The sequence below is a fragment of the Sciurus vulgaris genome (genome assembly GCF_902686455.1).
Source record: "Sciurus vulgaris genome assembly, chromosome: 12".
Taxonomy (NCBI): Eukaryota; Metazoa; Chordata; class Mammalia; order Rodentia; family Sciuridae; genus Sciurus; species Sciurus vulgaris.
The window spans coordinates 69,603,481-69,625,646 of record NC_136473.1 but is presented as its reverse complement, the minus strand read 5'-3'; the positions used below and the strand labels follow the sequence as shown (position 1 = coordinate 69,625,646).

Sequence of the window (22,166 nt, the reverse complement as noted above, 5' to 3'; positions counted from 1 at the left end):
AGGGGACATTGGTATACACATGGAATAATTAAGTGCTGGATTAGTTAAGACTGATTATAATAAAAACCATGAAAAAGAAACCTGGAGCAAGGAAAAATCATTATGACCCGAAGAAGTAAAAAAAAGTCTCACTAAGTTATACTTATTTCACCTGCTCTTGAAAGACATAAGGATGACATGAGTGAAAATAAAAATTCAATGTGAAGAAATAATATGGATCAACTTGATAATAATATTAGATTACTATCATGCAAGCCAAGGTTCGGGTGATAATTTTAGCAAACATCTAGATTATTTACTTGGCATATGAAGTTATTTTGTTCTACTTTGTTTTTCTCCTGCAGGCGGATCAGATATTGAGTATTTAGACTTCTACAAGCCTGTTGTGTGGTTTTGGATCCTGGTAGGTCTTGCTTACTTTGCTGCTGTTCTGAGCATGATTGGAGATTGGCTCCGAGTGATCTCTAAAAAGACCAAGGAAGAGGTGAGAATGAAGAAGTGTGGAAAAGCACTTCTGGGTGGTTCATTCAGTAAAGGTTAACTTTTAAAATATATACATTTTTAAATATTTAAGCATTATTTAAAATTTTCATTATTTGCACTTGGAAATGGGAAAATATATAGAAGTTATAATTCATTACTTAAAAATATTTATGAAACATCTTTTATGTGCCAGATGCTAAGAACTGAGCTTAATTTGTTATGGAAAAAGATGTAATTGAAATATTTTCTAAATTACTTATGTTCCCTTTGTTTTCTTGCTTTTTTTCCTCAAGGGTACTAAGTGAATTTTATTCCATTAAGAAAAATATAATAAAAAATATTTCTTTAAAGGTATTAGTAGCATGAAATAGTAATGTGGAAGGTTTTTGCTCTGTTCAGTTCATGTTTGTTATGATTATATAAATGTGTACATGGGCACATAGTTCCACATACATATTTATTCCAAAATTGTATGCATCGTGGCCATTTCCCCTGTATACATATTTCAACTGTCCAGAAAGATGCCTTTTTGTTTATTTTGTATACATATAGAAATGAACATTAGAATTTTGATACATGAAAAGCTAAAAGAATTTACAAAAAGAAAGCCAGCATTACAGAACATTCTCAACAAAATATTCCATGAGGAAGAGATGAAAAACAAAGAAGCAAATCAGCAAAGGGAGGAATTATCCTAAAGGAATTGTCAAATAAAGGAGGAAACAAGTTGTGTCAAACAAATAAATAAACAAAATTTTAAAAATGAACCAAATGACCGGGAAACCAAATCATTTCTCTATAATAACCCTGAATGTTAATGGCCTGAATTCATCAATCAAAAGACATAGACTGGCAGACTGGATTAAAAAGAAAGATCCAACAATATGTTGCCTGCAAGAGACTCACCTCATAGAAAAAGATACCCATAGATTAAAGGTGAAAGGATGGGGAAAAACATACCATGCACATGGACTCAGCAAAAAAGCTGGAGTATCCATCCTCATTTCCGATAATGTGGACTTCAAGCCAAAGTTAGTCAGAAGGGATAAAGAAGGTCATTTCATACTGCTTAAGGGAAGCATAAATCAGCAAGATATAACAATCATAAACATCTATGCCCCAAACAGTGGCTAATCTATGTATGTCAAACATATCCTTCTCAATTTCAGAAACCAAATAGACCACAACACAATAATACTAGGTGATTTTAACACGCCGCTCTCACCACTGGACAGATCTTCCAGACAAAAATTGAACAAAGAAACCATAGATCTCAACAACACAATCAATAATTTAGACTTAACGGACATTTATAGAATATACCATCCAACCCAGAGTGAATACACTTTCTTCTCAGCAGCACATGGATCCTTCTCTAAAATAGACCATATATTATGCCACAAAGCTAATGTTAGCAAATACAAGAAGATAGAGACACTACCATGTATTCTATCAGATCATAATGGATTGAAGTTAGAAATAAATGAAAGAGTAAAACACAGAAATTTGAAAAATTTAAAATTGAAACAGTTGTTTTGAGATTTATTCTTTAGAAATTAAATTTTGATTTGTCTGTGTGTATGTGTATGTGGTACTAGAGGTGGATTCCAGGACCTGTAAGCATTATACCACTGAGCTACATCTCCAGCTCTTTTTATTTTATTTTGAGACAGGATCTTGTTAAGTTTCTGAGGCTGGCCTCCAATCTGTGATATTCCTGTCCTGGGATCACAGGTGTGTGCCAACATACCTGGCTTTGGTTTCTTATTTACATGTCTACAGGTACTATAAGTGGGAGTATGACTGAGGAGCATATATTTTGCTTTTGGGTCTTAGTCAACTTTGAATGAATAACAAATCTGTAACATCTTTACCTGCAGTACTCTGTCTTCCTTTAATTTTCTTCTCTATTTTGTTATCTGCTGTTCATAGACCACAAAACACCAGCATCAAATCTTTACCACAAGCACAGGTTCTTTAAATATTTATCCCCACAAATGAAACTAGATAATAAATGATAAAATTAATTTTCTTAAGTTTTCCTCATTTTCTTTCAATTTGTAAACTTATACAAGTTTAAAATAAATGCCAAAGTACCTATAGTAACTGGCAAGAGTGTAATTTATCCAACACTTCCTTTCATGGATACATATTTCCCAGTTGGGAAATCAGTTCCTTAATCTGTATGTATCAATCTATATCTTAATTGTATCATAAAACCAAAATTCTTTTATTATAAACAAATCATCCACACAGTATGCCTGATCTGCTAGATTGAATTGTGTGAAAAGTCTTCTTTTGAATAGACCTGAGACCTGAGTGTAGATTTACCTCAATCAGGCTCGTGTGTGTGTGTGTGTGTGTGTGTGTGTGTGTGTGTGTGTAAAGGAGAGCAAGAGAGAGAGAGAGATGGTTATTCTAACTTCATGTATAATTAAGGATCTTGATATGCTAAGGGATAGAAGGAAATTATAGCTAGAAAATGTTTTGGTTAATAGTGGAAGTGAGAGCAACTCAAACATCCAGCCATAAGCTGACTTTCAAATTAATTTAAACACACACACACACACACACACACACACACACACACAAGCATTTGTTTCTTAAATGCTGTAAGCCTTCAACAGAACATATACAATATAGTTTGATAATAAGAAAAATTATTATTTGGTGATACACACATGGGTATAGTATAAATATATTCTGTGTTACATACAGACCCAGTAATACTGTGGATCAAAGTCATAAGGTTTGAAAGCCACTAAAGCACTTCATATAATATTGGGGGGAGCATTAAGTCTTGATGAAATTGGTATAGAATATTTGATTAAAGTGTTAATTCTAATTAGTAAGAACCAGTGCTTTTGGGAATAGGACAAGCTGGTACAAAATATTAGCAAACTTTTCCAGAGTAATGAGATGACCATTGGTAATAATGTGCTATTACAACGAAGTACCATGGACTGGGGGTTGAACACACATTTATTTTCTCAGTTTTGAAAGCTCTAAGTTGGAGAAGGCACTGGCAGGGCTGGTTCCTGTGAGGCCTTACTCCTTAGCTTGCAGATGGTGTCTTCCCACTGTGTCCTCACATGGCCTTTCCTCTGGGCCCATTTGTGAAGAGCAAGCTCCAGTGTCTCTTCCTCTTATAAGACACCAGTTTTATTGGATCAGGGCTCCACTCTTGTGGCTTCACTTAACCTCCTTCCTAAAAGTGCTATCTCCAAATACAGTCACACTGGGGATTGTGGCTTGAAAACATAAATTTTGAGAGGACATAGTTCAGGCCAAGACACTGTCCTTTCGAATAGGTTTCTCTTTCTCCGTAACTAGCTTAGTATGTATGGAAAGCAAGGTCATGTGTCCACTCATGAAGGATCACCATGACTTTCAGCTAAAGTACGAGTTCGTGTTTTCATGTCAATTAAACATGCAGAAGAAGGAAACCTTTTTTTTTTTTTTTTCTTACCACAAATCTTTTGGCATCTACCTAGTGTTTTGAGTAACATGTACTTTCTGGTAATTGCATCTGTAGAAAGCTCTCATGAGTAAAGGGCATGACCAAAAGTTTATGTGAACCCTCTGAAGCTGCAGCTGCTCTGAATGATTGAGACAGTTGAAATAGAATTTTTGATTTGAGCAGATGTGTATTTTCTGATTTATAGTGCAATTTAGGGAAATGCAGAATAGGGTCACAAATTCAACAGAGAATGTGAAAAAAGAAAGGGAAAGGCAATTTATAATTTATCTGAAGAGTATTTAGAATGAAAATTTTATAATGAAATACTACTCAGATTTTTATAGCAATGGATAAAAAGATTATTAGATAATTCTAACTTTGAAATAACTCAATAAAGGGTATTAAATTAAAACCAAATAACTATATCCTTGTTGTCATCTTTACATGGATGAACTGGTGCCAGGTGACTGTTCAGTATGTATTCCTTACTTTTTGTGCCTCAACCATTCCAGATATTCTAACTTCTAAAAATCTCCAAACTTTTCAGAAGTAACAGGTAATTTCTTTCCTTTTCTTTTTGGCATAGGGATCAAACCCAGGGCTTCACACATGCAAAGGGCACACTCTACCACTGAACTGCATCCCAATGCCAAAAAGATTATTTCTAGTTTTCAGTTTTTATAAATAAAAATGCTAAAAAAATTAAAAACTGAGGATTCTCCCCCCACACACAAAATGTAACTAGTATAGAATATAAAGAAGAATCAATTCCGAAGCAATATTACTAAGACACATACATTCCCTGAATGAAAAGATTCAGACTAATAATAAATCCCAGTCTTATGCTATTTTTTTCAAAAACAAATCTGTTTTAACCATGTTAGTAAAATATGACCACACAGAGCTAATAATATGTGACCTTATTTCATTTTTAAATGAAACATATGCTATTTTCAATGAAGAATACTTTTAATAAAATGATGTTTGAAAGTAAGGAAAAATACTGTTTTCCATCAATATGCTGAAATAAAACATGTTGCTATAGCTCATTCATCTGAAATATTTGAATAGCAAATGATTAGAACAACACTATTGTTTCAGAAGTGCCACATATCATTACAGTTGATCTGCACTCCTCAGGGAAACAATAACGAACTTAATAATTTTCCCTGGAGACATGCATTTCTGAGAAGTGTTTGTTTCATTATTTTTAAATCTCTAATAGAAAGTAGGCATATGTTTAACAGTAAAGATTAATGTAACTAGCTATCTTTTCTATGAGCCCAGGTACTCTCCTCTGAGGAAATGATGTTTCCATGTAGAAGATAAAGATTATTTAGTACTCCACATAACACACTATTACTGCTTCCTGAGGTAGATGTAATAAAAATACCATGTGACCCCAACACTGAGGAGATAACCTTCACTGCTTAGGAAGCAAACGGGGAAGAGTGTGTCCTGTTACAGGAGGCCTTGCTCAGTTACTTGTGGTTTACATTTCTTGTGTTTGAGAGCTGTCATGTGTGTGCACTGCTTGGAGCCATTTCCACGCACCACAGTGTTTGGAATGTTCCTGTGTCCATATGAGATAAACACCAGCACAGCTTGCCAGGATTGTCAGGCCTTGTGGCAGTACAACCGGCCACAGTGAATGGAGCATCAAGCAACACTTCTTTACTGTATAATTTCTTTAGTATGGAGATGTTTATGCAACTAGAGACACTAACTTTGATGAGTTGGCTTTATATCATATTAAGGAAAAACCATTTTTCTGGAATGTTCTGGTGCTAAGAAACCTCGAAAAACTATTCCTTCTCTGGCCCCAGTATGTTGAAGGGAGCTGAGAATGTGGAGGGACATAGTTTTCTTCTGCTGGTTACCTGATGACAGCAGCATTGGTGTCCCCTGAACTTCACTCACTGTGACGATGACCCTTTAGGTGAAAGAGCTGAACCTGGGGGCTCTTTATCTTGGGCAGAAATTAGCAATTAGAGAACAGTTGCAGGCCGAGCCTTGAAATTTTGCAATAGAATATGTGATCATCATTTCTTATAGGAGATGTACTTTAAGTATGAAAGGGTTTATATGCCATTTTATAATAGCTTAAAACTTCAGGGAGTTCTTGAAGGATGTTAACTAAGCAGAATAGATGCTTTTGGCAACAGTGAGAAAGAAAGGTTAGAAGGAAATAGAGCTGGATGCAGAGAACTCTCAGCTGGGAGAGATTATTGCAGGAATTCAGGTAATAGAGAATAGTCTATGGTGGCAGGGAAAGAGGGGTGGAAGTATGGGGTTTAAAAACATTTAGGGATCAAAGAAATAGAATTTAGTAACCTATTAGCTGTGGGCAGAAAGAAAGAGAGAATGAAATCCATGATTCTAACGTTAGGAAGGATTGTCTTAACATAGGAAATAACACAGGAAAATAAAATTTTGAGTAGATGGGAGAAATAGAATGGTTTCATTTTAGATATAATTGTGATTGATGTGTTTTTGACATCCAGGTGATTAATTCAAGTCTAGAAAATTGACAGTTTGGGTCTTCACTACATAAATGATAATGGAAGTTGTGAGTATATAGATGAATTCACCTTATAAAGATTTTTAAAGTAAGTCAACAATAGATCTAAAAAGGGGCTCCTGAGTAACACCTTCACTGATGTGGAAACTCCAAAGGACTGTTTGGCAAATTATGTGACTAAATAAATCGATTCATAGTTTCTTGAAAAGGCAAGGAAGGTGAGGTTTTAAAGAGAGGGTAATGAAAGTGATCAGATTTATTAAAGACAGTGGTGAAGAAAAGGAATGAGATAAAAGGTGAACCTAAGAACATAAAATAGATGAGTAAAGTAACTAGAATACCTTATGCAGCTGTGCTCCTCAGAGCTGCTCCTGCATAAAACAGTGTAAACATCATGCCCTAGAATTTGTACAATGCATATACATTTATACGTGTTTATTTTATGTGTATATTTTATGATAGTTCTTAGGCACACCAGGTACAATTCCAAAGAGCAACATTCACAGTGCTTTTATGGAAATGGAGTCCATGGAGTACAGCTTGGAGAAACCTGTACCCTCCGGAGTACAGCAGGGAGTAGCGCTGATCCTTGGTATTCTTGTGCCTGAATATGTGGTAAATATGGATGTTGGTGGGGTGGGACTGAGCTAGAACAGTGGGACATACCGGCAAAGGGAAGAACTGGAGCATGGTGAACAGGTAGGGATTAGAATTATATGTCTCATTCATTTCTAAATCATTTGTTCATTCATCCAAAAATCCCAATCACGGGCTTCAATCTGATGAAGTGGTACAGGGTGCTGGTTGATACTCTGCCTGTGGTGGTTTGAGGTCAGTCTGTTTATTGGGAGGACTCCACAAGTTTTGTGTTTCTTTCCTGATCAATGTTTGTTTTGACTTTTCTTTTAGGGACAGAAAATGAAGTTGGAATAAGAAGGCGCTTAGCCTTAGATTCGAGATTGGTCCTTAAAATAGCCTGCTTTTGTTTTTTCTTTACTATTTATTTCTTCTTTCCTCTGTCATTGTGCTCCTCCCTCTCTTCCTCCCTCTCACCTGCCTTCCTTTTATCTTAAGACTGTGTATCAGGCTTTCTAGTAGTGACTTTGATTTGTAACATGGCAGGAAAGTACAATACTGATTAGTACAAATTTTTTCTCGGTGATGTTGTTTTTGTTTTCTTATTGAGGTCCTAAAATAGTTAAAAATGACTATTTGAAGTTGGATTATGGGCATAGATTACAGTGATCATAAAACTTCTTAGATTTATATTCCAATGCATGCAACTCTGCTCTGGTCAAAGGGTAAGAAAATCAGATCATTAAAATGAAGGCACATAAAAGGACCCTTTTTTCCTATCCCATGGGTATAGGAGTATCCCTCCCTGTGCTGTCGGGAAAAGATAGAGAAGTCACACTTTGAGTTTCATCTGCTGGTCAACATTTGGCTCTGCCTAGTTGTACCAAGGTGAAAGTTTCTTTTTCTAATCCTAGCCTGAGCTTATCAGGTTATTACTTATTTAGTAAATAGGCCATTGGGAGGAGAATAAAAATAAAAGTACAAATAACAATATAAGGCTTCAATTATTCTTTAAGGCAACAGAAATTGCCAGGAATCAGTGCATCTCTAATTTCTAGATTAATTTTATGGTCAATCATTTCTGCAGAACCAAGACACAATATTTTTGTCTCTGTATAGTTTTGGTATTTATGTTACATATTATGAACCTCTGTGGGTCTAGTGTTAGAACATCTTTACGAATCAAAATAAATATTGAAAATGAAGTAGGATTTGGAAAGATTTTTCTTAGAGAATACACTTTAAGTAACTCATCTTTTAATACTAAATAAGGTTGTGATTAAAGTGCACAGTTGTCAAATGAGGATGGCTAATAGAGAAGCCACAGAAGCATGTGGTTTCCTACTTAGACTTGTACGACTTCTACAGTGGTGAAGTCAGTCATGAATCCAGAAGGCTCAACCCCACAGCCCTACTTTTTTACCCTTTTGCTCTGCTGCCTCCCAGGTGCTCAAGGTGTTAGTTATATGTCATTGTTAAGCCCTTCCTCTTCTTCCTCCTCTGCCTCCTTTTTGTAGGTGATAGTGACTCGTTTGGAACAGTAGGTCCCAATCTGACCTAGTTATTACTGTGTAACTACAGAGAAGGGCATTGAAATTTTAATGCAGCCACTAATGGTGTTATGGTATGGATCAATGACATCTTGAAGCCTGTTCTCACATTCTTTTGAGAGATTGGATATGATTTGTATCATTTCTAAAAAGTGCTATGAGTTTTGGGGCTCAGAGAGCTGAGATTTAATTCTAACTCAACTATTTACCAGCTCTGCAAACTTCACAATACATGATAGTACCTGATTACTCTGAGTCTCTGTTTTCTCATAAAACAAAAGTAACGGTGCCTCCTAATAGAACGTGGAGATGCTGTGGGTAGAGAGTGTGTTGTGGTGAAGTGCTTACTAAATGCTTGTTCTTTTTCACCTGCATTTCTCAGGAACTTGGTATTAAATTGTTATCTCAAATATAAAATTCTGCAGAGTTCTAGGGCTACCTTCTATATATTAACACATTGCTCTATATAAAGCATAAGATACTGTAATTACTTCTATGTTTCAACACTTTCATCTGATTGAAATAAGTGAACACACAACAAATAAGTAAGAAAACATTGAGGGTATATGTATTGTTAAAATTTAATCAAAAGAACAGAATGCAGAAGAGCACAGGGAAAAATAAGTGTAGAAATTTCAAATATGTTAGATGTTTATGGACTTGAAAACCAGTTTTTACATGAAATGTTCCTTAAATCTACCCAGAATACTATTGTCTTAATTCTTTTCTTGAATCACACCCACAGATTTCCTGTTGTCCTGCTGTTCTAACTGGAGTAGAATTCACATAGATTTACCTCTTTATTGAACTAAGTAGCAGTAGTTCAGCTGGTACCCTAAGAACATAAAAAACAGCTGGGCGTGGTGGTGCATGCCTATAATCCCACCAGCTTGGGAGGCTGAGACAGGAGGATCATGAGCTCAAAGCCAGCCTCAGCAAAAAACAAGTGCTAAGCAACTCAATGATACAAAATAGGGCTGAGGATGTGGCTCAGTGGTCGAGTGCCCCTGAGTTCAATCCCCAAAACCTGCCCTCATTAAAAAAAAAAAAAGATGCAGGAAGATTCTTTTGTTTTTACAAGATTTTTGTTTGAAGCTCTGTGTCTTCTTTTTGTTTCAAGTATTTCATAGAACGCCATCTGGTAGTAGAAATTCAGAGTAGTTTTTTCTATTCATTTGTACATAATAGGAAAATAAGTTGATAGTTTTTGCCTGAAAGCTATAAGTAATTTCATTTTCTGTAGTTAGAGATCACATTATGGGAATTTAGTGCATCATGATATAATGTTATCTGTTTCTTTTGACTGGTTTGAAACCGTCATCTGTTCCAAGATTTCATGTCAGGAAAAGTTGCCACCATGAACTTTGCTCTTGAAATTGTTTTTAGACTTTTAATTCAAACTAAAATATCGTGCTTACTCATAGAGCTAAAATCAATCCCATTTTACAAAAAAATCCAAGTGTTTGCTGAGAATACAAGCACATGTGCTTTCAAAGATGGATTAGCCGACAAATTTGGTTTTAGCTCTTTTTCATATAAGACTCTTCCTAACTAAATATTAGTTTGTTTGTGGTTGGTTGAGGCTGAAAGTAGGGGGAATATTTTGGAATTTAATTGGAATTATCTGATCATCTTTTGCATCAGAGCGTAATGATCTGTTCAGTGTTCAGTGGAGAGCATCCTAACTGTACCAGGGAAACTTAGCTCTTTCTGCTTTAAACCTGATTTAAACCCAAAGAACATCTTCCAGTTACTGGTGTATATACACACATGCATACATATTCACAAATGCATGAAAACACACACACACACACACTCACACTCACACAAAACCTCTTATTTTAGAACAAGGAAGAATGCTTTCTCTTTATCCAGAACAAGTGTTAGGTGTCAGTCTTATTCATCAAATATTTTCATTTGTCTTCCCTTCCATATACACCTTAGGGTTAAACCTCCTCTTTTCCCTGTGGTTGGTGAGTCACATGAACAGATCTGACCAATGAGCAGTGGGTGGAAATGATAGGGGAAAATGGGAAGAAAATTTAATTACTCCCATGGGCCTTTCAAGATTTTGCTTGCCTTTGCTTGCCACCATAGGAGATAGCGCATGCTGCTTTCTGTCTGGTTCCCTGAGTAGCTGCATCCAAAGAGCCCCTGCTGGCCTGTGGACTTAGAATCAGCAAGCAATTAACCTTTGCTGCCTTAAACCACCAAGATCAGGGGATTATTTGTTCTATGTTATAATCTACCTTGTTCTAAATAATTTCATAAAATACTATAATCTTTTCTTGTCTAATTTAAACTATAAAAATAATATTATTATGATAATATTATCCAAGGAAAGAGTTAAAATAATAATATCTTGGGAGTTTCAAATTTTATGTGTTGTGCTTATATTAATAATATAATTCAAAGAAGGATTAAAGTTATAATCATAAGTTGGGATACTTAAACTTTATGTGCTATATTCATATTTGGTTTTATATTAGTTCCCAAATCTCTGATAAGCTGAGCAATATTATCTGCTTTTGCCTTACTTAAGATTCACTAATGATTTTATTAAATCAGAGCATCAGGAAGAGTTAAAGTTAAAAGGATGCAACTGCTTTTTAAAGAAATTATAAATGGGCTTTAGGTTGTATGGAAGCTTGGAGATTCCTATTCCTGTAAAAAGGCAACTCCCGCTCTCAGCCCTTCTGCATCTGTGTCTTTGCTTCTATCCACTCATTCAGGAGTGACTTGATGATACTGAATCTACAGAAAGAAACCTTATAGAAATTTTATACCTAACTGAAGGTAGGTCCCATAACACCAATACATAATACCAAAGTAACCAGATATACAAGAATAGGGTGTCATTTATCTGATATTATTTTTTTAATTTAGTAGATGAATATGTATGATATTGCTGACATCAAACTGTTTTTGAGCTTAAGAATCAAAGTTTCATTTGGTTCAACCTGCCATTCTAAGGAACTATATTTACAAACTGTGTTTTCAAATATTAAAAATTCATAATAGAATCTACTCTAAATTATGGCCTATTTATTAAGGAAAATCATATTCAGTCAGACATCTATAATATAGTTTTTGTCATTACTTAATTAAAAAATTTCAGAATTCTGTTTGGATTATATATACCCTGTAGACTATCCCATCTCAGCTCAGAACAGCTTGCTGTAACTTCATGGTGCACACATCTCTCCCTGTTGGACTTGTCCCCTTCTCTGCAGACTGACTCTAGATTTCCCTCTCCACTGCTCACCTGGCCATGTCACAGCTGCCCTCCTGTGCTGAAGCTTTCTCTGGGCCACTGAACCAATTGCGGGTACAGATTTCTCACTTTATTCCCTGTAACTCAGCAAATATAAGGCTGACACAGCATGTAACATTATGGAAGGCTTGAGGATGACTTAAAGGAATGACAAGAAGAAAAGAACAGCTTTATGATGGACGCTCAGGCAGCTCTGCTCCATGAGTCTCTTGGCATATTCTCAGCAGCTCCACTCTTGCCTGTCCCACTCCTCAGCCCTCTGAGTGCAGTCCCAGTGCTGTGTCTGATTATCACTCCAGAGGGTTCGTTCAACTAGATATTCCCTCTTCTGAAGGCAGAGGCCAGATTAGCCAAAGACCAGTCAACGCAATAGAAACATATGTACAAATATACACTCCCCCAAACTGGGAGAGCTATTTCCACCATTAAGTGTGATTCTGGAAGCCCCACTCTGAACCACCTCATTTGCATTGCTTCCTCAGGTGAGGTTGTTCCCCAGTATAGTGGATACGTATTCAACTTACATGTCTGTGAGTCATCAAGCAGAAGTTCAAAGATGCTCACCAAAGCCATCACTTTCATCATAAAGGATATAAGGATACATTCTCATTCTTACCAGAGTGGTAGGCTGCTTACAATCTTCTAAATATCTGCTTCTTTCACCTTTAACTTAAAGTGAAAAAAGCTTCTCACATCTCATAACCGTTTATCCCTCCCATACAAACCACTCTGGATTTGCTGTCTTTTAGCCTTTCTACAACTATAAGCACTTAAGTATCTTCTAAACAAAATGCTTTGTATGAAATGTTGCCCTTAAGCTAGGTAGAACATCAAGTACATTGGGAAATCTCACTGTACAAAGGAATTCATTTGCAAAATTGGAGACTGTAAGACTGAATACAGTGGTATTTTTCATAGGATTTATCACAAATACCAAAGTCTGTCATTTGTTAGTGACCCCTTCAATTTCCTGGAGCTTATTTCTGAGAAACTAAGTGATTTCTTTTAATGAGGGTATGTTGATGTCATCTAGTTGTACACATACACACTCACACACACATATTCATCTTTATTCTTGCCATTTATACTATTATTTGAGAACCTCTTTAGCTAGATTTAACCTAGTTATCCATTCAGTTTAATGGGTACTAGTTTATATTCAATACATGTTTCTAATTGTTAGGCTAAGCAGCAAGTGTATATAACCAGGGCAGGAGAAGAATTGCTTTATATTTTTGAAACCACAAGAACTGCAACATGAAGGTCCATCATAAGTATGAATGCACTAAAAAGCAAGATAATCTCAATTTGAATAAAAGATAAATGAAGTTTTCACTTATTAGTATTGCCAGTATTCAAACTGGGGACTATTGTGCCTCCCACAAAAGGTGCACAGCACAAAATATGTGGAATAAAGTCATTGATTTATTTGATTATCAAACATATTTTGATGATCTATGGCTTCAGACATTTGATTTAGTAAAATATTTAAAAAGTCATACCAGAGCATTTGCCTTCAAGGAGATATTTATGGTTGAGTAGAAGTACATGTGCATCTCCTAATAATTACTATAGGGCCGATACTATAATAGAAAAAAAAGAAGATGCTTTGGTGCAATGGCACACAGACCTGGGAATTGCTAAGTCTAATTAAGTGAAACAGGGAAAATTGTGTAAAGAAGGTAGTACCCTGATTCTTTCTTTCCTGTTTTACATTCAGTCTATCAGGCAATCCTGTAACACTGATCTGAAAATGTCTCCAAAATCCAACCCCTTCTTACTTCTCATCTTTCCTGATGCCACCATGAGCTCACGCATTTATTCCAGGAGCCTCCCCGTGGTTTCCTGCTTTCACCTTTTCTCTAAAATCTGTTGTCCACATAGTTTTCTCAATCATCCTTAGAAACCTGAGTCTCATCGTGTCTCTTCTCCACTTCGAAGCTTCCAGTAGCTTCTCAGTGTCCTCAGAGTGCAAATTAGTGTCTGTAAAGTAGCATGGAATGTTCTGTAAGATCCAGCCCCCATTACTCTGGCCTCTTCTCTCATCTTCTCTCTCCCCTCTGCACTCTGCTTCAGCCGTACCACCTCCCTTGCTGTTTCTCCAGCACACCAGACAGGCTCCTGTCGCAGGAACTTTGCACTGACCACTTCCTGTCATCAAGTGCTTCCCACTATGGTCAAGTCTTTTCATCATTTACATTTTGTCAGCATCATCTCCCTTGGCATTCCTGTTTAAAATTGTCCTCTCTACCCTCAGCACCCTTGATTCTCCTTGCCCTGTGCTACCTTTTCATCATTTTCACCAATGTCTAACTTCTTATGTCTCTTTAATTTTTAAAAATGTGTTCTAATTAGCTATACCTGACCCTAGAATGCATTTTGACACATCATACATAAATGGAGTATAACTTCTCCTGCTTCCAGTTGTACATGTTGTAGAATCACACTGATTGTGTAATCATATATGCACATAGGGTAATATGTCCAATTCATTCTACTCTCTTTCCTACCCCCATCCCCCTTTCCCTCCCTTCACTCCTCTCTGCCTAATCCAAAGTACCTCTATTTTTCCCTCAGTACCCCGCACACACTTATTGTGAATTAACTTCCACATATCAGAGAAAACATTTGTCCTTTGGTTTTTTGGCATTAGCTTATTTTGCTTAGATGATATTTTCTAGCTCCATCCATTTATTTGCAAATACCTTAATTCCATTCTTCTTTAAGACAGAGTAATATTCCACTGTGTATATATACCACATTTTCTTTATCTATTCATTTGTTGAAGGGCATATTGGTTCCATAGTTCAGCTGTTGTGAATTGAGCTGCTATAAACCTTGATGTGGTTGTGACAACTCACACGCACCTCAGATAGACCATCAATCTCCAGGATATAGAAAGAACTAAAAAAAACTCAACACCAAAAAAGCAAATAACCCAATCAATAAATGAGCTGAAGAACTGAACAGACACTTCACAGAGGCAGAAATACAATGGATCAACAAATATATGCAAAAAAATGTTCAGTATCTCTAGCAATTAGAGAAATGCAAATCAGAACTACTATAAGATTTCATCTTACTCCAGTCAGAACAGAAATTATTAACAATAAATGTTGGCTAGGATGTGGGGAAAAAGGTACACTCATACATTGTTGGTGGGATTGCAGATTGGTGCAACCATTATGGAAAGCAGTATGGAGATTCCTCAGAAAACTTGAAATGGAACCACCATTGACCCAGTTATCCCACTCCTCAGCATATACTTAAAGGACTTAAAATCTTCATATTACAGTGATGCAGCCATATCAATGTTTATAGCAGCTCAATTCTTACATATGTTCATTATGTGTTATAATTTACTGCCTCTCTTCCCTACTCTTTAAAAGGGAAGGAAGTGGTGCTTGGTATATAATTGGCACTCCAAGACTTGTTGAGTTGAATGAAAGAACAACTGTAGAGATAAGAGGATATAGAGGACAGGGTTCAGAATTTGGAAAGCTCTAGATAGACCTATTAGCCTATTTTGAACAGTGATATGAGAACCAAGGCTGGAGATGTAACTCACTTGCCTAGCACATGTGAAGCCCTGGACTTGATCTCCAGCATGGTGGGGGAGATGGAAGGATCAGTTTTCCTTCTTGATCAAATCAGAGATAAAACTTTAATTTCATTCATTTTCATCTCTAGTGGAATCAAAGTATATTTATTTTCATGGGTTTTATTTTATTATGGCCTACAGATACTAATAAATTTTAATTTATATTTAAGAAATGATTAACTTCATAATTAAGCAGCTTGGCATATGAGCTATTTAAAATTTTCAACACACTGGAACATTTCATGATTTAAAAATTCTTGAGTAATTCCTCTAAGATGCAATACAAGGTTGATACATCAGACTAGATACTGTTCAAATCTAATTTCTAGTTGCAGCAAAATTTTATTTTTCTTCCTGAGGTGATGATTTTACGATGGAAGGCTTCTTGGTATTTTTAATGCATTGTTATAGTTGTTTTGTTTTGAGCTAATCAGTTCTTACCATTTATTCCCTGCTGCTAGTTAAAGTATGTTCCCCTTCCCTTATGTAAAATACCACTTATTGTTTCTATTTTGTGCATTAGGAACATTTTCTAGAAGGTTTTAATACTTTAAACTTTCTAAGCTATGTAAAATGGCAAATTTGCTGATTTCAAGAGCATGAATTTGATTGAAAAGTAAAATTTATGCATCAATGGAGAAAATATAAGCAGGAAGGGCTACTGGTATATAACTGATATGTTTCTAGAGACCAAAACACATAAAATAGCCAATATTATGATTACAGTTATTATTTTGGTGAATGTATTATTCATTCAAGGGCAAAGTTACTTAGAGAAATAATAGTCTTAGCATGAGATTAATTCCATATGGTTTTCCAAAGAAATTGGAAAAGGAATTGGTATGTTTTCCAAGATCTCTAATTAGATAATATCATTACCTTAAATGCTTGATGCTAAATCATCATCTGCTTTTATTTTTAATTAGAAATATTTTGCTCAAATATTGCCTTCAAATTGATGGTTAATTTCAAATAGACCAGGTCTTCTCCCAGTGGAACTTAGCAGAAATATCCTGTATTGTATAAGATGCCTTTGAGATGGTATTCAGACCACTTAGGAATTCTGAATACCCAACTTCAGAACAAGAGTTCTGCCTTTCCCTCCCTGGACAGCTTGACCTTTTAAAAGGTCCCGGGAGTACTGATACTGTTTCTCACACTTATATCCTAATCTAGATATTAGTAACTACATGTAGCATAAAATCTGTATGGTTTTTATTGTTTGAGAGGGAAAAGTTAGGGGATGCTTATGCTTACCTGGAATAAATGTGTTTGGCAGCTTTTAGAGATCATGCAGCCTAACGGCTATCAGAAATGGAAATGTTCTTCGTAGCTTTGCATCCAAGGTAGACACTTTACCAGTGGGAAAGCTCTCAGGCTTCATACAGTTCTATTAGGGTAGTGGGAAGGTGATGGCCTTGTTAATGGTTTTTCAGAAGAGGCCTAATACAAATTGGTCAGGTTAGAGCACTCCTTATTTTAAAAATGCAGATTGAAGCTTACAAAAGAATATTAAGCTGTGAAATTATTAGAAGGGTTGGCTCTTAAATAGTAATTTGCTAAAGCTGGATCTCATATCCTTAAAATAACCAAAGCATTGGATTATAAATTTGAAATTGTTTCTAGATCCTTTACCTTGTCAATGAACTCCAGGCTCTATGGTGAAAACCTAGATTCCATATAAAAAGCATGTTACTCAAAAGTATTGATTCAAAAGTTCTTGAGCAGCACCAAAGTTTTATGATTTTTATTTGATAAATATGCTATTTTAGTCCATTTGTCCTATTGTCCATTTGTGAATCTCTGCATTCATTCCTAATTGGTTACTTCTAATTGAACCAGAAACAACTTTAGATTTTTATTTCTACATCATTGTCTCTTTGAACCTGTTTACCAATACAAATATGTTCCATATGTCCACATTCAGCAACCATGAAAAGCATCATATTCTTTTATTCATTAAAGATCTCAGGTATTTTGTTTCACAAACCAATAAAGTAAGCATACAGTGTTCTCTGTTGGAGAAACTGGCCATCTGAGGATACCTTTAAACTACAGAATAATGAATCAGTTAGTTCCCATTTCTTTTTCTCCTCAATTTTTTACCTTCTGTTCTGCAGAGTGCTTGAGCAACCAACTTTTCCACATCTAAAGAAAAAGAAATAAGGAAGTTAGTGAGAGGGGAACTCCAGAATAGAGCCTCTAAAGCTTTATCATAAGCCCCAGAGATGTTAAAATAAGACACAGGCAAATGGCCCATCTCATTCCATGTTGTCTAAGTGTTAGTTTAATGTGAGAGCTTGCGAAGCTGGACTTATTTTCATCAATGGCAAATGAAAACCAACAGGTAATCCTGGTAAGGTCCCGAAGAAGCATGTGGATTTTTTCATTGCTTTTTCACCTTCCCGAATATTCCTTGTTCCTTTAGTACATGATGTAACATGATTTCATAAAATAACTAGAGCAAGGTATAACCCAAACCTTTTAGAACAGCTCTCTGTTGCATGGGTACAAATATAAATAGTTCAAACCATGTTCTCTAAAGCATAAAGCAGTATCATAAATGCTGTATGTGAAAGTCAGCCTGCCCGAGGACACTGGCAGGGGTAGTGAAGGGCTTCTGGCTCGTTCTGTGTCTTGGCAGGGTCCCTTTCTTTCCCGGTGGTATAAGTAGATCCTTTGGACAGCTCCAGTTGCCTCAGGCAAGGGTGACATGTGCTCATGATGCTGTCACCAGACACAGTTTAGAGGGATTCATTGAAAGGGTAGGAGAGGACTCTGTGGCTCCTGGACTTTCTGTTCACAGTGGAACCTTCCCATATTCTCTAGTCACATTCAGAGGCACTGCTTTTTCCCAAATTCTAAACTCATAAGTCATCAGGAGACACAGCTGGAGAGACAGGCTCAGGATGTGTGCCCTCTCACTCTTCCAGGGTGAGAGGCTAGTCTGGTCTTCATGTCAACCTAAAATATTTCCATTGCCTCTTATTTTATTTTTTGCCCTTTCTTCCTGTTTCTTAGGCAGCCTCATTACAGTTTAGCCAAGTTAATTAAAATACTGCCACATGCTTGTTAGACAGAGCATGTCCTGCTCACTGAGCAGAATTTCTGTAGAACTAATTTGGCGGTGCTATATTTGGTTTGGGAAAGGCAGCTGTGAGAACTTGCTCAGCGTGCATGAGCACTCAGTGTGCATGACCACTCTGCATTATTAGACCCTCTCTGCTACTTTTGCTTGTTGAAGTGTGGGGTTCATTTCTGGCTTTATCTTATTTTCCAATAATGAATGACCACTTTTACTTATTGTATTTCTGGCTATTCCTGAAAGACTTTCCACACATTCATAAAAAGACAAAAACATGATTCAGTCCAATTTAACAATGACTGTGAAAGGGCATTCTGTGGATCAGTACTCCAAAGAACAATCACAAATAGACCATATATAATAATATATGTAAAATGTGCATTATAAAATAGATTATATGTAATACCATTGTGTAAAATAATGCATATAATATTAATATTTAGCATAAATGTTATTGTGTATAAGAATATTTAACAAAGATATATTACATATACTATATACTACTGAATACGATATAGGATATATTATATATCTATTTCTAATAGAAATATAGTGCAAGGCATAAATGCGAAACACTCATGTATTTAAAATTTTCTAATAGCCCCATTAAAAAAGTAAAAAAGGTGAAATTAATATTAATATTATATTTTATTAATACAAGGTATTCAAACTATTATCATTATAATGTATGAGTATTAAATAATGAAAATTTATGAGTAAGATATTTTACATTTTTTAACAATAAGTTTTCAAAACCTACTGTATTCTACACTTCAACTACATGTCACAGCATATGGTCAAGTCTGAACTTCCTGATGGCCTCACTGGTGGTGGCTGCCCGGCTCTAGACTGAGAATAGAATCTCTGACGGTGACCTACCCTAGGATGAAGCTGTTACTCCTGTGCTGATTACAGAGATTGTGTTTTTTTCCTACCAGTTTAATTTCTTTAATTAAAATAATTTCAAGGAGTTAGATGAAAAGACAAGCTACCAAGACAGTGAAAAACACTGATAGATTCACATCACTTACTTTCTTCTTCAGCCGAAGGAATTTCTTGAATACCTTTGGGTTTCCTATTTCTGCCGCTGCCTGTGCATTTCATCCAATGTGTCAAAGTGAGCAACTATTCATGGATGGAATTTTATTTCAGAAGATTTCTGTGGATGCTGATCATTCCTACCCATGCATTTGTACATGGGAAAGTGTACTTTTCGGTGCTGGGGATTGAACCCAGGGCCTTCTGCTTTCAAGGCAAGTTCTCTACCAACTGAGCTATATCCCTAGCCCAAGAGAGTGTACTTTTAAAAGAAAATTCTAGAAACAATTTCTCTTTGGAAAAAGAAGTTAGGAAAATAATTGTTTTCAGACTCTGCTTAGACCATATGAATATTTTATCTGACATTTCACTATGGAACTTTTAAAAATGATAAAGATATTTTAAAATCAATAGAACATATATTCAGAGATAAAGGCACCAACCTCTGAAAACAGTAGCCAAAAGAATCAAAACAAACAAACAAAACCCAAAATGAAAATGGTTCTTATCTTGCTTCTTTGTTATTCACTACTTGTCTTCCTTCATATTCTTAAACTCTCCAGCTGTTCATCTGTAGTTTTTCACTGACACTATTCTGGTAATGCACTTGATCAGAGACTTGTTTAGCCTGGGAAGCAGAAATAATTTTTCTCATGAGTTTCATTTAAAAAAAAAAAAAAGAAAGAAAGAATACATATCTGGCCAGCACTGCTAAGAATGAAACTTTCAATATGCTTTTGTTCAATGACCACAAACTGTATTTACTGACTTTAAATTTTAAAATAATCCCCTTTAGTTTATGTATTAAACTGAATTTTTGAACACTGATGTTTGATTTACATATTCTTATAGATTTGTTGGAGTAAATAGTTTAAAGAAAAAGCAGTTAATTTTATCTGCATAATTTAGTTTTTTACAGTTCCATTAGACAGTCACTGTATTTCAGGCATTGAGATTGGTGCTGGAGATTGAAAGGTAAATAAGACACAATCTCAACCTTCAGTGACCAGGGTGTAACAGAAACATGCTAGACATAAACCAGTAGCCACAACATAGTGCTACAGAAGAGTCATATATACCCGTAATGTTTGTGTGTGAAGAGTACAAACCACTTTGTGCTAGAAGGCATGGATAAGATGAGGGGTAGATAATAGAATAATGAAGGAAGGAGTCAAAAGGGGACCACTTGACTAAGACACCAGAGGACCCAGAGTCAGTTCAGTCCCAGTATAGGATAATTGTGTTAAAGAGTAAAACAGCTAGAAAAATTAGAGTTTAGTCAATGATCAGGTCCAGGATATGAACATGCAGGAGAGTGTTGACCTACAGCAAAGATTAAAGTACCGAGCATGCTGGATGCACAGCTTAGTGAGCTGTTGTGTTCAATGAGTCAATCACATGGAGATTGAAATACCACCAAGACAATGGCGGGAGCTTCTGTAAAAATGAATGCTCTGTAAATCAGCCATCCAGCTGCTGTCTCGAATTTAGCACCAATCTCTTGAGATTCACCATATACATATTTGTTTATAAGTTTCAGAGTTTCATTACTGTGCTCCTGTACTAAGATGCTGGATACATGGTTTAAATGTGTACAAGAAGAAATGTTAAAAAAAAAATGAATGTGATATAATTTTAAGTATTTTGTTTGCACTTATTAATAATACAAAACATTTTTGCTCTCACTAAAAATTAATAATCACAGTGATGTGACATATGCTTTATAATTTTTTCAAATCTGAGTTATACTCAGTGTTATAGCAAATCCTAGGCTGCTTTCAATTCTTAATGACTGTCATGTCTTAGGTGAAACCTACATAGAAGTACAGGTCCAAATGAAAGAAATGGATCTTTGGCTCTGCCTACTAAACATTGTACTTAGTTCTCAATGTCATTCACTAACTGTGCAAATGATTTTGTAGGGCTAGAAAACACTCATTTCCACTGACATTTAAGGTCAGTCTATGTTCTACATCTGAAACCCTTTCTATGGGAAACATAAACAGTGTGAAATCCTTTCTCCAGTTTTGCTAAGTATGATCTGATAAGTAAAGTCACACCGTCTTTACTGGGACACAGAACAATGACAACATTTTCAAACATACATTTAAGAAGTCCTCCTTCCATGCACACATTGAAAAAACTTTTTTTGAACAGTGGTTGTCTCATCACATATCTTACGTATCTTCAAGGAGTAAATTTGATGGTTTTGTTTATTTCAAAATATCTGCCAAAAAACATTTGTCATCACAGAGTAATTCATCAAATTAAAAAAAATATTGCATAGGGGATCTTTAAGTGTTATGCCCCAAGATAATCAATATGTTGGAACATATGATTTTTATAGTCACATCCTGTTTTATTAGTTAACATTATAAGAATACCACTATTTAAAGGTTTTTTAAATTTGTTTTATGAAATTAACCCCATTGATATCACACAGCCCGTTAACTCAAATACATCAATATATGAAGACAGCAGTACAGGGAGGGTAATCAATGTGGATTTTGTAAGGGGTACTTTCATCAAGCTTTCAATTCATTATTTGTTTATGTTAGCAAGTCTCATACATTTCCGC

General features: G+C 35.6%; 1 protein-coding gene across 4 annotated transcripts in view; it reads left to right on the top strand.

Moving 5' to 3' along the window:
* The window catches only part of KCNK2 (potassium two pore domain channel subfamily K member 2), a 189,273-nt gene that overhangs the window by 151,738 nt on the left and 15,369 nt on the right, over window positions 1-22,166 (top strand). For all 4 annotated transcript variants that reach the window (XM_079107322.1, XM_079107324.1, XM_079107323.1 and 1 more), the window contains one exon: window positions 345-484. In XM_079107322.1, the coding sequence (XP_078963448.1) occupies window positions 345-484 (140 nt within the window). The remainder of the gene's footprint in view (window positions 1-344; window positions 485-22,166) is intronic.